At 34.1% G+C, this 16004-nt stretch overlaps 2 protein-coding genes across 2 annotated transcripts; one reads left to right on the plus strand and one right to left on the minus strand.

Moving 5' to 3' along the window:
• Window positions 1–482: 482 nt before the first annotated feature.
• Window positions 483–2922, minus strand: LOC136275727 (uncharacterized). The gene is made up of 3 exons (XM_066085583.1): window positions 2240–2922; window positions 1166–1301; window positions 483–672 (listed from the first exon to the last, which is right to left on the minus strand). Exons 1-3 carry the CDS (start codon window positions 2913–2915, stop codon window positions 483–485), a joined length of 1002 nt encoding a protein of 333 aa, XP_065941655.1. The 5' UTR covers window positions 2916–2922.
• Window positions 2923–4117: 1195 nt separating this feature from the next.
• On the plus strand, window positions 4118–8334 carry LOC105329168 (peroxisomal membrane protein 11C). The gene is made up of 4 exons (XM_011430351.4): window positions 4118–4373; window positions 5389–5570; window positions 5942–6022; window positions 7011–8334. The coding sequence occupies exons 1-4, from the start codon at window positions 4155–4157 to the stop codon at window positions 7240–7242; spliced, it is 714 nt and encodes a 237-aa protein (XP_011428653.3). The 5' UTR covers window positions 4118–4154; the 3' UTR covers window positions 7243–8334.
• Window positions 8335–16004: the final 7670 nt, after the last annotated feature.

Genomic DNA, 16004 nt, shown 5'->3' on the forward strand with positions numbered 1-16004 from the left:
AAAGCTCATAAAAACAATTATTATTGCTATTCTTTATATGCCTAAATTGTACATAAAACTCTTATTTACCTTGTAGTGACGAAATAGTTTGTGGTCAAAACACTGAAATTTCATGTATTTATGGAGCAATTCTTCTTCAATAGATTCAAATGTTAAGAAACTCGCCATATCTAATATTCATAGGATTTATTGACATTTTCAATATTTACTCAACAGAAACATAAAAAGATACATTAAAATTACATATTCAATTTAGATTAATTACAGGTTTTCTTCTTCTTCAAAGAGCTTTATCCTGTAATGGATAAACAATTTTCGATTATACATGTATATGCATAGTATGTCATTATTTATTTTTCAACAGTTTATAGATACAACAAATCCTGAAAGGTAATTATTTCACATGTGCGATATAATCATAGATAGCAGTCAATACAATTATCAAAATATCTAATTATACAAATAGTCCATTAACTTAAAGATTATTGTTGAAGAATTTCCTTACCACATTTAACTCCAACATCTTCATCATGTCCACAATTATCGAAACCTTGTCCAAGATGATGGCAATTTGATAATTCCGCTTCAGATCCCGTGCAGACCACATCGTCATAAACAATAGGTCCAGTTCCTGCTCCGAAGTGTGCGCTTGAATATGCCACGGCATTTGCACTGTCATTTGAAAAGCAAAGTTAACAAACAAAACGATACTTTGAAATATACATGTATAATAATTTAATAGCGTGAACTTTGGCTTATTTTATTACAGTCATAAATAAAAAAAAAAAAAGATAAAACAAATGAAAATATCGTATACATAATAAGTTATTGATATTAATTTTCATCATAATTTAACCGACAATACAAATATTTACGTGCACAGACCCATGCCGTCGTATGCAACATATGTAGATCTAATGAAGAAAACATCAATTGAAAGCCCAATGGGCATTCTCTTAATAATTTTCTGAACTATCAACCGAGCTACTATGGCCACCATAAGGTTTGAGAAGCTACTGCAGTATTATGGAAAACCCTTATATAACACCGGTTTCAGCAAGTTGAGCTTAATACAATGTTATAAACAATATTGTGGAACTATCCGTTTCAATAAAGATGTTTAACAATTTAACCAAAAACAAAAACAAAAAAACGATGTTCTTACGTGTCCTTTCCGAGCATTCGACATACAACCTTAGCAGCATTGTTATTAAAATGGTCGTCACAAACAGTCCCCCATTGCCCATGGTATAGAACCTCCACTCTACCAGAGCTTGTATCTCCGCCGACTAGTCTAATTTCTTGAATTAATGGTTCAAATAATTAATAGGTTGGAAAAAAAACATTTAGACGCTTTTTTATACTTTTTATCACGTACATAAGCACATTTAATAAGAACACTCCTGCGAATGTTATTGTCATTTAAATTTTAGACTACGTGGTTTTATTCGACCCTTTCAGTATCGCAGTTGAAATTGCGCCTCGTGTTTATAGTCCATTTCATAGAGTCTAGGTTCTTGTAGTCAAATTTAAAATCTAGAGGTTTATTGATTTTAAACTTTTTCTTCATTAATTGGTGGATAAAATGTGTTCTAGAAATAAATGTGACAATACAAAAAATAGTTTTTGTCTGCTGTTGCAACAATTAACATGCTTAGTAGAGATCCCCCTGAGGATTAGATTTCGATCCGCGCCTGACCTAGTAATAGCATCAATAGTGAAACAGACTATACTATTTTATTCAGAATGTTCCTTGAAAAGTTTTTATGGAAAACAAACACCCATTATTTTTTTAAACAACGTATTGCTCACCACAAGCATCAAACACGGCTATGATTTTATTAAGCAACCCAATGTTTATATTTTCAACCACTCTACACGTGGTTGAACATGAACGATAACTCTGTTCTGAATATTATCGTTTAATATAAATATATAACTACTAGATGGTGAATTAAGACATACATCTTCAAAGATTTTCATTTTTAAACATAATTCAAAGTAAGATTTGATATAAAAAACGACCAGTACTTGCGTATTTTGAGAATATTATCTGAACAATTATACTTCCGCTAGAAATTTCACAGGAACTGAACAAATCTCGGTGAAGTCTCGTGGACTTTCATTCGAGCACCTCTGGATTTATTACATACTTAGCAACGATAAGGAAAACATTCCGAACACATTCGCAGGGGTGAAAAATTAATTGGTTGGAGGCGAAGAATGTAAAGAGACTTACTTAATAAAAAGTCCACGGCATTTTGTAACGAGTTCGAAACATTCTGAAGATGAATCTGCTGAAATATTGCCATTTCCGATTCCAATGTAGTAAGGTTTGTCTGATGTACTGATAGAATGCCTTCGAGGCGGTTGATGTCTGCAGACTCGATATTTGTTAAATTCATGATCTCTTTATGCAGAGCTTGAATTTCGTTTAGCAACTTTGCGTTCAAATGATTGAATTCCCGATGAATTGTCATATTCATCTCTTCATTATGAATCTCGTGACCTTGTAGAGACAATGTTAAATAACGAACAGACTGCGCCATGTTGTCCAGCCTCGTTTTGAGGGTTTGTAGTCCCGTCTGATTATTGTTACGATCAAACTCCTGTTTTATTAATCCAAATGCAGTCTTAATGTCAATGTATTCCGACATTAGCTTGTTCAACGTAATTGCCGTAACATTGTCATCGGACGCTTTTTGGTTTTTCAACGTCTGAATTTCTTGTTCTTGACTTCTAACTCTTGCTTCCAGATCTAAAACATTTTTGACAAGAAGGGAGAGCGTGGCATCTTTTCCTAGTGGTCCAAGGGTCGTGGTTTGTCCTGGTATGTTGTCTCCGTGAAAGAGAAGAGCAGAATTGCCTGTAATTGTACACAATATAAAAAGCGTCAGTGCTGCTTGAAAAGACATTTTGCAATACTTTAAAATACTTAATGTTACATTGTAAAACAAAAAGAGTTGGTGCATAGATAAGCAGGTGGTCACGTGCTTTGTGGCTGTTTATCATTCTTTGTATCATATTGGAAAATATAAATACATGTACCTAATATACACCAGGTAGCATTTGGATAAGCTTACATCTACGCCTCTAGAAAAGGAGTCATTTCACATGTCTGTCAGGTTATCATGATCAAAATGTTTGTTTTCGTCTCTGTTTCTTTGTTTTTGTTTGGTTCGTTGAGAGGGGATTCATTTGTTTTTGTTTGTTTTTGGTTTTTTTTCTTCTGTTTTCTTTTGTTTGTTTTTTGTTTTGATAAAACAACACTTTATCGATTATGTCGTTTACAAGCCAAGGTTTTCAGTATTGTTCCATGCATCGAATTCTGGATACCACACTTGAAAAAAAAGAGAGAATATATTTCATCGCAGTAAACCGTTCAACCTACTGTATATGTAATATTATAACAATAGCAGCAATTCATTTAGAATATATGCATGTACTAGTAATTTAAACTGTCGCCTACATTTAAGCCATATTTTTTAGAATTCGGCAGATCTTTTTAATTAGCTGTCATGTTTGTTTAACTGTAGAGTGTAGCATTATATATCTATAATTATGTACATATGTTTCAACAGCTTATAATTCATTTGAATTTAGCCAATAAACAATACAATACAGAGTAGAAGTTTTTCACAGATGAATGAATCATCTCAGGTCTCTAAGAGTCAGCGCATGAAATATAACTACATAGATTAGATGGACACTTTATCAGAGAATTTAAATGAAATATATTCTTTAGGTTCTTATGATTTATTTGATAACTTATATAGCAATTATAACTCTGTTTCTTTTTATCATCTTAATTTGAAGAAATTCAAACAAATTTGAAGAGACTATGCAAACCAGAGACATACACATTATTTATGTCTCTGATGCAAACGTAAACTATAAACTCTAACACAAAGGTTGGAAAATTGGATCGTTACATATAAACCTCTCTCTCTCTCTCTCTCTCTCTCTCTCTCTCTCTCTCTCTCTCTCTCTCTCTCTCTCTCTCTCTCTCTCTCTCTCTCTCTCTCTCTCTCCTTCAGAGATAAAAAAGCAAGATAACGCACATATAACACCTATACACTACAACACTAAACCAAACGCACCACAGTCCAACCCGACTAGCGACGTGCAAATCGAGCGCGCCGATATTTACAAACATGGACGTTGTTCGCATGCTGGAGTCGTATCGAGGGAGGGACAAAATCGTCCGCCTCTGTACCTACGCTGCAATGTTGCTCGGTGACAGCGGCAGGGGAGACATTCACAAGAAGCTCTTGGTGATTTCAGCTGAGTTAGGGGGCGCTAGGATGACCATGCGGCTGTTTGATGACCTGTCAATGCTTTTCTCCAATCTCAAATATGGGACGGGTTCAAAGGTAGGACGATCCAGTTTCTGAACTGAACATGTGTTTACGACATATAAAATCTACTTTCGATTTGTAAATGATTAATTTACTGACGGGTGGTTTTATATATCCTGACAGCTTTAGAATGAAGATGATGACAATGAATGCCTTCACCCCCACCCCCTCCCCTTCCCCCTTAATTCCTCCGCCCCTTTTGAAATTTGGCGTCATCAATCCAAACACATATAAACACCAGTCTCTTGCATTATATACTCTTGTCACAGGTGTGTTCACTTAAGAGGAATAGATGCATGGACACTAGGCCTTAATCATCATTCATTTGTGGATGATCATCGAAGGCTTTTATATACTGCATGATGTCTATACTTCTGAAGTCTTTACTTGTAGGCTTTTTAAAGGAGAATATTGTAACAGGGGATGAAAATATTATTACATTATATTATTAGGTCTTAAACCCAGGTTCTTTGATGTACCGTAAGATAATTTTACTTGGTTACTGAGACCCATTACATATACACAGACTGACAGTTACACAAATTTCTTTTCCCACCCCACTCTCCTCCCTATAAATAATCACAAAAGGTCAGGAAATGCTGTGAGGTCATGTTCCTTAGGAATGACAGAAGGTTTGAGTAATGGATGCCAATGTATCTAGAATGTCAAGTTGCTCAAATTCCTAAGCTAAGAACCCAAAGTCCAATTAAAAGTCATTATTGTATGCCAGAGGTCCTGGGTTCGACTTTCAGTTGATACCTGACTTTCATTTTTTTTGTTACATTCTAGGCCCAACATTGACATGTAGATGACCATGGTTATATTCTATTTATCATGTTTTACGTAACAATTAAACTGGGTTGTTTTAATTGTTTATCATATACATGTAGAAACATGTAATTAGTAATTTCGTCTGCAGATCCATGTATTTACTGTTTTTGTCTACCTTATGGTACTATTTAATCTGTACTTTAATAATTCAGAACTATTTGTATATATTGTACTTTTAACGGCTATTTCTTCTACAAAGGAGAAGAACCTCCTGGTGAGGGCGATGCAGCTGGTGACCAACGTAACCTACCAGATTTTCTACCCCGTGGAACACATCTACTGGCTGACCAATAAAAACATCCTGACCTCCTTCGTTTCCTGGAAGTGGGTTGTGGGAAGTATTCTCGCCTGGGCCGTAGCTTTGATGGCAGACATTGTCAGGTGAAATTTAACTTTTAATAAAGTCTATGGTATCACTGGAATATCTGGCGGCACTATTTTTGTGAGTTTTGTGACCCCTCCCCCCCTCATCTATGAATTCACTATCTTAACAGTGAAGAAATGTTGTATAAATTATATTTATCATGCAAGTAAATCCATGAAATTATGTCCCCTTCACTCTTAACAGTAAAAATTTGTCAATCAAAAATAATTAACCCCTAGAAAATTTTTTGATTACACATGGGGTGGTTTTTACAAACATTTTTGAGGAAAATAATATAATTTTCAGGATTTAAAATTTTTGGACCTGTTTTTGTACATGTTTTGAAGATGTTTTATTGATGATATTTTATTGTGTGTATATTTTGTAGGTTAATAACCAAGATAGTCACTCTAAAGAAAGAAGTGAACGAACTTAGAAAACAGCAACTACTACAGTCATCAGATGAAAGGTATTGTTACAGTATTTAATTTCATTGGTTGTATCTAAGTTACCTTTTTACGGTTTGCGCATAAATTACACCCATGTAACAAATTTTTTGATTATACTTTCATGTTAAATACTTAAATCTGATTGGTTTAGGTGCTACAAACTTGGCAACAGGTAACACAACTAATTTTTACATGCACGTACATTTCGCTGTAGAATTCACATTATTTCTATATAAAAGTAGTAAAACTTTCTCTAAAATTAAGATATTCAGTATGATAAAATAAATAGTGCCTGTTTGGGATGGTAACAGTTAAAATTGACACTCCTCGATGCTTAGCTTCGTTTTACAATTGTTTTCTCGGAGATTCAATTTCAATTGTTACCCTCCCAAACAGGCACTATTTATATAGTGTTACTCATTGCCAAGTGTGTTGCTAATACTGAAGGTAAAAGAAAAGATTAATAAACTTTGTCTAAACCAATCAGATTTTAGTATTGACATAAAAAGTATAATAAATTTTGTTATTACATAGAACCGTTTTAACAAGAGCTTGGACTTTCTGTGGGATGTTACTATCTAGTTTGCTCATTAAAAGCTGTCAAATATTGACCACTTTTTTTCTAATTTGCTAACAGAAAATTTTTAAATTTCAAAGACTCTCAAAACTGGAAAGTTGTTTGCCAATTCTGCTCTGCTGTGTGAAATTGACACTGTTTCAGCGAAATATACATCTCTGGGTGAAGTTGGGCAAGTGTCATTGAGTTCAATATATTCATATCTATTACAGCCAATGACTGGACAGTTAATTAGCCATGAGTAGACCCCGCCTTTGTCAAACCTGAGTATGTCACATACTTCCCAAAGTCCAAGCTGTTGTTAAAACGGATCTAATATTGTATATATATTACATGTACTATAAACAATGAAAAATAAGGTGCATATTTCCTCTCTAACAGCTATATAATCAAGAGATTCTTTTTTTTTTACCTTTAAATCTACATTTTAGTGAAGACCAGGTGAGATCAGAAAGGAAGACAACTGCTATCAAAGAAATCCGCGAGAGTTATCTAATCTTGATACAGAACATGGCAGACTTTGTTAATGCTATTAGCTGGCTCCCGCCGGGACTGATCCTATGGTCCGGGAAATTGTCCCGCTTCCAGAACGGAATATTTGGAATGATTTCTTCCTTGATAATGCTGTATAGAGCCTGGCCTGAGAAAGAGAAATCATCCTAAGTATTACACATACTAGTATGGCATGTATGAGATTTACATGTATATAAAATGTCAAAATGGTGCCATAGATGTTTCGATTGAAATTGATAATAGTGTTGCCATACATGTTCTAATACCAGTGTTCCAGTATTTTTAGTTTAGATGGATTTTGAAAATTTTTCTTTCATTATCCTTTTGATTTAATTATTTTTTTTGGATAGAACTTGCTCATAGATGATGATACACATACATACATGTATGTACTTGTAGAATCTTACAAAAAGTTAAACTCTATGTAGACAGAAATATTTGAGTGGGATACAGATTTATATTTAAAAGAACCACTGGGTGAAGATTATTTTTATTTTGCATACCACTGTTTGTAGATTGTTAATTACATCACCATCCAATATTATTGAGGATTTATGAAACAAAAAAGCATAAAAGAATTTTATTTTAAATCATTTCTAGAATTATATAACAAAAGAAAGTCAACCTAACCTGAGATGAGAGAGAGATAGAGAGAGAGAGAGAGAGAGAGAGAGAGAGGAATGTGTATTTTGTTACAATGGGCACTGATTTTATATTTTTTAGAACCGATTCAAAATATATTTTTCCACTAATCTGTACAGTGTTCAATACTACTAGTCAAACAATATACTTAATATACAGTGAACAGTGTGTATACTAAACATGTAGTTGTGTTACAGTACTAATGTACTCATGATTGTACTGATGTAGATACATGTATGTACTGAGGTTTTGTTGAGAGCAATTACATAAATGTAGATTTAAGTTGCACTGTGATTTACATGTACATTTGTGTTTCATGAGATGCAATGCAATTTCGAATGTCCCAATTCATAGTTCTTTAATTAAACATTCAACACACATACATACCTGTAGTAATTAAGTCAAAACTGCTGTTTTTAACATCAGAAACTTGTCACTTGTCATTTGATTGAGGATTCATGAAACAAAATGCATGTGTAAAAGAAATTTATTAAATCATTATTAAATCACATGAGAATGCCAACCTAACCAGATTGAAGAGAGAGAGAGAGAGAGAGAGAGAGAGAGAGAGAGAGAGAGAGAGAGAGAGAGAGAGAGAGAGAAAATATGTGATAGAAAAAGATTTTTTCATTTTTTTGGGGGGGGGATGGGTGGGGTGGAGGGGGGGGGAGGGGGTGAGTATATAAGAACATGTATGGTTATATTAATAAACTCTCAATGATTATTGAGTGCAAAAGCAGCTCTGCTACAGGTTTATAGTTAAATGTGAGATGGAGTTTCAATGTTCTTTTAATTGGGTAGTATAGGGAAAGAGGGTTGTGTAACACCTGTCAATGACTAAGGTGTTTATTATGAGGGCCGCATTTTACACACATTAATATCTTCCAATCATGCTGTGATAAATAATTATTTAGGTGTTGTATGTATGATTCAAAACCATACTATTTATTGAATAAGAATTTTTCTATTTTTGAGTTGAAAGTGTTTTGTTTTTCCAGTATTCGTGTAATTAAGGTCTTTTTATTTGAAGTTGAAAAACATTGTATCAATGTCTTTTGTGTGTACATGTAGAAGCAATGATTTTCTTGAAATATACATGTAGTGTATCTAGATAAGTTTGAGTATATTTTATTTGTTTATGAACTATAAGATGTAATCTTATAATCCATTATGTCAGAGGCAGAGAGAGAGAGAGAAAGAGAGAGAGAGAAAGAGAGTCCTAACTAAATTTTGTAAATCTATATATTTTCAATTGTATCAACATATGTTCATAAATACTAGCGTATCATATTCCAGATATTAATTATGATAAGAGAATCCATGTATGATGTACATGTGTATGTAATGTTTATATGTGTGATATTTCTTAATTGTTTTTCTCCAAAAATGAAAATGTATTAATTCAATTGATGATTTGCAACAAATGCTGTGATAAAGTTTGCTAGATATTCTTAGTGTTTCAGTGTTTTTGTAATGATCCCCAACATGTGGACAGACATCCTCAACCAAGCACAAAATTAAGACGGCTGGATCGTCATGGCCATTTTTAGACTATATTAAACTCCTTATGAAGAAGAGCTCTGTACATAAGATATAGCATAATATTTCAAATTTTCAAAGCTAAAATATATCAATTTTTTCTTTGCTAAATGATAATTTATGGCTAAACAGATTATATCTAAAATACTTTAGGTAAAACTGATGGTTACTTTGATAGTTGGCATCCCTACCTCCTTAAATGGCAATGGAACTTTAAAGATAGTCCCAACCACAACCTTCTTACGAACTTGAGGCTGTTTAAAATCCTTACAGATTCTGCAATACCCGTAGGTGACAGTGCCTTCTGTAGTCTGTACCTTTGTGATAAACTTAGAATTCAGTTACAATAATTGTTCTGTGAGTTTTTAATGTGATATGTACACACAAAATCAAGAAGTTCACCATTGGTGGTATTGTTTGACACAAAACATATTAAATAGGGAAAGCCCAATTTAGCATTTTTTTCCAGTTTCATGCAATGTCGCTTTGTGATAGGTGGTTGCTTGTAAGATATTTTTTGTTAATCACTTCAAACTTTGTTTTTTATGATTACTTGCATAAAATGAATATTAACAACGTCATAAGTACATAGTATGCTCTCTCTCTCTCTCTCTCTCTCTCTCTCTCTCTCTCTCTCTCTGTAATTACTTTATATTTAACTAGACTCAACAAAGCTAGTCTAGATACAATGCAGTTGTCTTTCTCAGTTATGAGATTGAAGGTAATTAATATCCATTGTCTCGTCGCACCTGTGACCTAGCTATATTTGTAATCTAACTTTATTACTTGACATGATATCAGCATCGTGTACATGTATCTTAAACATAATGATGATTTCCTAAGGAATATTTCCCGTCAATTTACCGGTATATCTTATGCCCATGTATATAAGATGATTTAACATAATTAAGAAACGTAGCTTTGGGGGGGGGGGAGGGGGGGGGGGGGTAATGTATTATTGGGCCCATTGAAATATTTAATAATGAAAAAAGTTTAATATTGATATAATGTTTAAAAGTTTTACAGCAATCAAATCAAAAGCCAAATGAGAGTAATGAATTTTTTACCAATTTTTGGAAAGCTGGAACACATTTCTGATCTGTAATCTAAAATATGTGAATCAAGTATGGGAAAAAAAATATTGAAATTACTTTTTAATTGTATTGCACAAGAGTTACAAAGAATGGGAGAATGCACGTACATACGTTATGCAATGTATTAATTGTGTTATTTGGTATATTATTGTATATTAGTGGGACCATGAACATCAGTCTGACCTTCCAGTAACCTTGACCTGACCTGGTCCCAGTCTGAATATACGTTGACCTTATGCTTATTATGGTCAGGCCATCTCCACATTTTATCATGCATTGTGATAAATGCACGTACCGCGATGACCTCATCCAAAGAGATACTGATCATGCATGCACTTGCTTCATGCGCAGATCTAGGGAGGGAGGGGGGGGCAGTTGGGTCCGGACCCCCCCCCCCCCCCCACTGCAAAATTCAAAATTCTTTAAATTACATTTTAAACTACGAAAAATATGCCTATGACCCACCCCCCCCCCCCGCCTCCCCGGCAATCTCAAATAACTGACGGACCCCATGAAAAACAATTTCTGGATCCACGCATGTGTTTAATTTATTTTTGTCCGTGGAAGTATAAATACCATTACCGATTTGACAATCATTAATGCCCAGGCAATGCAAGAAATCACAACAGACAGTTATCTCGATTCCACATCATTTCGTCATCATCATGTCTCGGGCGGTATAATTAATCGATTTACAGCAAAATCAACAAAACGAAAAAATCTCTGTTTAAAGGAGTCTGCGGATGTTTTAACACACTGTTTGCAGAAGCCCGCCGCTGTATTAAATTGTTTCATGCCGTGGCGCCTAGTATATTGAAATTAAGGTCATAGCGGGCGACAAAATATGGGTCACACTTGGGTCATTTGATACGACCTGGGGCTAAGGATATGTCCCAGGGAACATAAAAAATGGATATCGTTGATACCCCTTCTGAAGGATAAAAAATGTCCGCCGTTCAAAATAACACTTCTGATTACAATTTGACACGCACATCACATCGCGGTAATTTGTTTAGTAATATGTTTTTTATGATTTGGGGGTTGGGGGGGGGGAGGAGGATGAGGGGGTGAATTGTGGAGTGTAAGCAATTTTAACACAGGAATATGTTCTATAATTCCGAAGTTGATGATTATAGACCTGATCCTCAAATTCTTGAACCATACAAGTACTGTTGTCGTGAATGGTATAACTACATGTAGCCCCCCCCCCCCCCCCCCCCCCGACTTAAAAAAATTAGCCCATTCTCTCACTTGTTTGCAATCTCCCTGACATCTCCTGTTATAAAATGGAGGAGGAAGGGGGAGGGGGTGTTAATGCAGGTGTGAACCTCCCTGTCTGACCAGGTCGTCCCTCTGAATATTTTTAGACAGAGAACTACAGATCTGCAGCTAAGGGAGTGGGGATGGGGGATGGAGGAGGTTAGCATTTTTAAAACTAAGGCCAGAGGTATTATAAGGCGAACCGTCCTATAGATTTTAGCACTTGTTAATTTGAAACTCTATTTTAAACTCTATTGATCCCTACTTGTCCAAAGAGCTATGTAACCGTACGCCTATAAATATCGCTCGGCCTCTTTGGCTTCCCTCTGTATCTTGTGTTCGCGCGCGGGTTACACATATGTCGCGTTGTTAAGTGCCTTTCTGAAAGCCAATATTGGATTTTAATCAACAGCCTTTATACAGTCTCTGTCTCTCTCTCTCTAGTTATGTGTTAACCTTAATTAGAAAAGACAAGACAGAGATTTATATAGTCTAAGTGCGGAGAAGAAACGCTATATATATATCCACGTCGACCAGTCCGGATTACAAGGAGTGCCTTACGCTGGAAACATCCTAGACATGTATAAAGTGAGTTGTATGTCGTCTATTCTTTGGTAAATCTTTTAATCCTTCTTTTTTTCTCTAAATCTGTCTTTTCTTATCCGTCTCTATTCCTCTCTATTTCTTCATTCCCCACCCCTTCGAGCGCTCTCTGTCTCTCACCCCTCTCTCTCTGTCTCTGAGTCTCTTTCTGTTTCTCTGTCTCTGCATTTTTCTATGTCTCTATTCCCCTTTCTCTCTATCTCTTTACTTCCCCATCTCTCTCTCTCTCTTCTCTCTCTCTCTCTCTCTCTCTCTCTCTCTCTCTCTCTCTCTCTCTCTCTCTCTCTCTCTGTAATCACTTTTTATTTAACCATACTATTAAATAAAAGCTAGTCTAGATACAATGCAGTTGGCTTTCTCAGTTATGAGATTTAAGTTAATTAATATTTCCATTGTCTCGTCGCACCTGTGACCTAGCTGTATTTGTATAATCTAACTTTATTACTTGACATGATATCAGCATCTTGTACATGTTTCTTAAACATAATGATGATTTCCTAAGAAATATTTCCCGTCAATTTACCGGTATATCTTATGTCCATATATGACTGCCGTCATGAGAAAAGGGCCCTTATCTTTTGACGTCACAATGCTCAGAAAACGACGTCAAAGTAGCGGCATTGTAAACGCGTTTTTTTTATTTTCTGTTTCTATTTTTTTTTCTGCGTCTGTGTTGTTTTTTTTAATAACTAAAGTCTGGTCTTGTGTTCATATCGCGATTAATATTTTTTCAGTCAAATATTACATGTTGATTTAAAAAATAAACATTTCATTGATGAAATATACACATACAACGTCAATATCTACACATTTCGAACGCGTAATATTCCACACAAGTTGATGCTGAGATATCAACAAAATGCTGCTTTTGCATCCGCTATGAAACTTAAACACCAAATTTTCCATTCTAGTGTGTGATGAAAATATGCTATTATTGGAAAAAACCCTTCTTTTTTTTTTTATAGAAATCATCGTTGAAAACCAAAGGCCCGTCTCGCATACACTTACTCATTGCGTATAATTGAATGCGAGACTGGTCGTGGATTTCCGATGATGATTTATAAAGCATTCTGAATAAAATTGTACAACTTTAGTTTGTATGAGCAATATATATGTACGAATTATTTAAGTTTAAAAAAACAACACTGCATACTCGTTGTTGATAAGAGGGGTTGAAGGCTGAGATATACCGAATCGATGAAGAGCAGTATTTTTCAAATCTAACAATCACTGTGCCGTAATTACTGTGAAACAATACAAATCAAATATAAGTTTGGAAGTTTACCTCACGGGAGACGATTCTACACCGTTAAAATAAGTCGTAAGGAACACGAGAGAAGCGGATATGTCTCAATTGTAGTGCTACTGCCAACATACAAAATAATTCTCGCATAATTCTATTAATACTAAAGAATTTGCGATGAAATTTCAAAATTATTTAACGAATTGAAACCTATTTAACTAACGGATTCGAAGAGTTTGAGAAATATTTTGACAGCGTGAAAATCTACTCTGATATATCGCATTTGATTTCATGGTAAAATCTGACTCTTAGTGTCTTTAATGAAACAATATAAAAGTATATACCCTTACAAATTTATTTGATATTATTTGAGCGCAACATATTTTATTTTCTTGTGCAATTTAACAACCTAAAATCCACATATGTTGTGTGTACTTTTTGAGCTAGTTTACGTATAAAAAAAACCCCAGTCATAACATGTCTAAAAACTCATGGATTTATAGCATTCTGTATGATTATATTCATCTCAAATCAGTTACGTATATGATTCAATATTAATTCCTTTCTCTAAAAAAGGTTTGTAAATGCAGTCATTATACTACTATACTTTTGATATCAACTCGATAAATTGCCGTTTTATAAATAAAGAATTCATGTTTATCGATAAATATAAACACTACATGTGCGATGTTTACGATGACGTACAATTCATCTTCATGTTTCTCATCTTTTCTCTTTTATACAAGAAACAAATTTCGATGATACTGAAGTCAATGTTTATGACATTGTGTGTTTGTTACAATGTACAGCAATAAAAATAAATTTTAATTGATAATCACTTGGCTGATATTTGTATTCAATGAGATAGAGGTAGGAATTGAGAGAGAGAGAGAGAGAGAGAGAGAGAGAGAGAGAGAGAGAGAGAGAGAGAGAGAGAGAGAGAGAGAGAGAGATTCATTCATCGTGTAACATCGATAATAAGAAAATTAGATTTAGTCAACATGTAAAAATATTACTTTTTACTGAGTATAAGCTACGTCTATCGACTCGATCTGTACTATCGATAAGTGCCAAAAATGGACGTAAAAAGTCTTATTGAAAGTTACATGCAATCTTGCATTTTGATAAAAAAGTGAATAATGATTATATATAATTAATTATTTCAACGATTATGGTTTATAAAAATCGCATCACATACATACAACGGTACGCGTGAACTTTCAACGCGATTGAATAGAAACGTAGATTCAGCACGTGGATGGCTTTTGTATTTTGATACACTTAATTACGTGTGTACGAGTATATTTAAACAATAATCATAAAGAGAAGCGATCAATACCGAAAAAATTAACGTAACCCGCGTTCTGTAATGTGGCTATCTTTATAGCTGACGTGTATCAACGAAGAAAGCATTTTATTCTTTATATTTACATCTTTTTTTGATAAATCAATGAATTGAATTGATCGTTAAAAGTAAGTAAAAGCACTAAATTATTGCTACTGTACACCATTACGTTAGATGAAATCTGTAGCCAAAGCGTCTTATATGGGAATTTGAGTTTGGCATCATCATGATTTAAGTTCGTGCAATCCTTGATTTTTCTTAGGTTGCTGAAGATTTTTACCGATCGATAAACTGCATGGTTAGAACTGGACCGAGTAGATTTCAGTCCTATCTGTTTCTATACAGCTGTGAATTACAATCAATTTTCGTAAGAAAAAGAGGGAATCATACTAAGTGGATGTAAATATAAATATTAAAAAATTAAAATTAAGATGCCATTTTTTGTCAAAATCTTTTCGCTCAAATCAACTGTCTACATTTTTGTTAACTTTTCAATGAGACAGTCAAAGCCGATTTTTTTTTTCACCGGTAATTTTATAAGAATTAAGTGCCGATAACGTATAAAAGAGAAGAGAAATCAGGAAAATAATTTAACACCATATAACTTCCCGAGTTTCAAAAACAGCTACTGAGTTTTAAACTTGCGTCAGAACTATAAAGATACTTAATATGTAATATCAGTAAATATGCGATAAAATTTCCGTGCAAAAGGTTGATCAAAAATAATAAATGTTTCTATTTTTTAAATTAACTTAATATGTATGTTATTTAACAATGCTCCAAAATTGTTGAAACATAGGCATTGAATTTGACCATCTTTATCTATGTTTGTTACATGTTTGCTTAATTGCTTCTCGGCAGCTTAAATAACTTTGATATATTTAAAGGTTTGGGAGATGTTTGATATTTGTTTTCTTTAAATATACTCTATCTTATGTTCGGGTGAAGTTGTGGGTGGGGGGGGGGGGGGGGGGGGTATTGCATGTGGATTCATCGGAAGTGAATCTGGATTAGCTGCAGAACTTTAACTATATCTGGATATTCAAAATGTTTTGTTCTCTTTTGTTAAAATTATAAGAAATCAAAGTAATTGTAGAAAATCATTTATTAATTCTATTTCAAACAAACAAAGACAATGAAAGGAAGTATAGAAAAAATTAATGCAAAACAAAATTTGACGTCCGTG

Source organism: Magallana gigas, chromosome 1 (assembly GCF_963853765.1).
Source record: "Magallana gigas chromosome 1, xbMagGiga1.1, whole genome shotgun sequence".
NCBI lineage: Eukaryota > Metazoa > Mollusca > Bivalvia > Ostreida > Ostreidae > Magallana > Magallana gigas.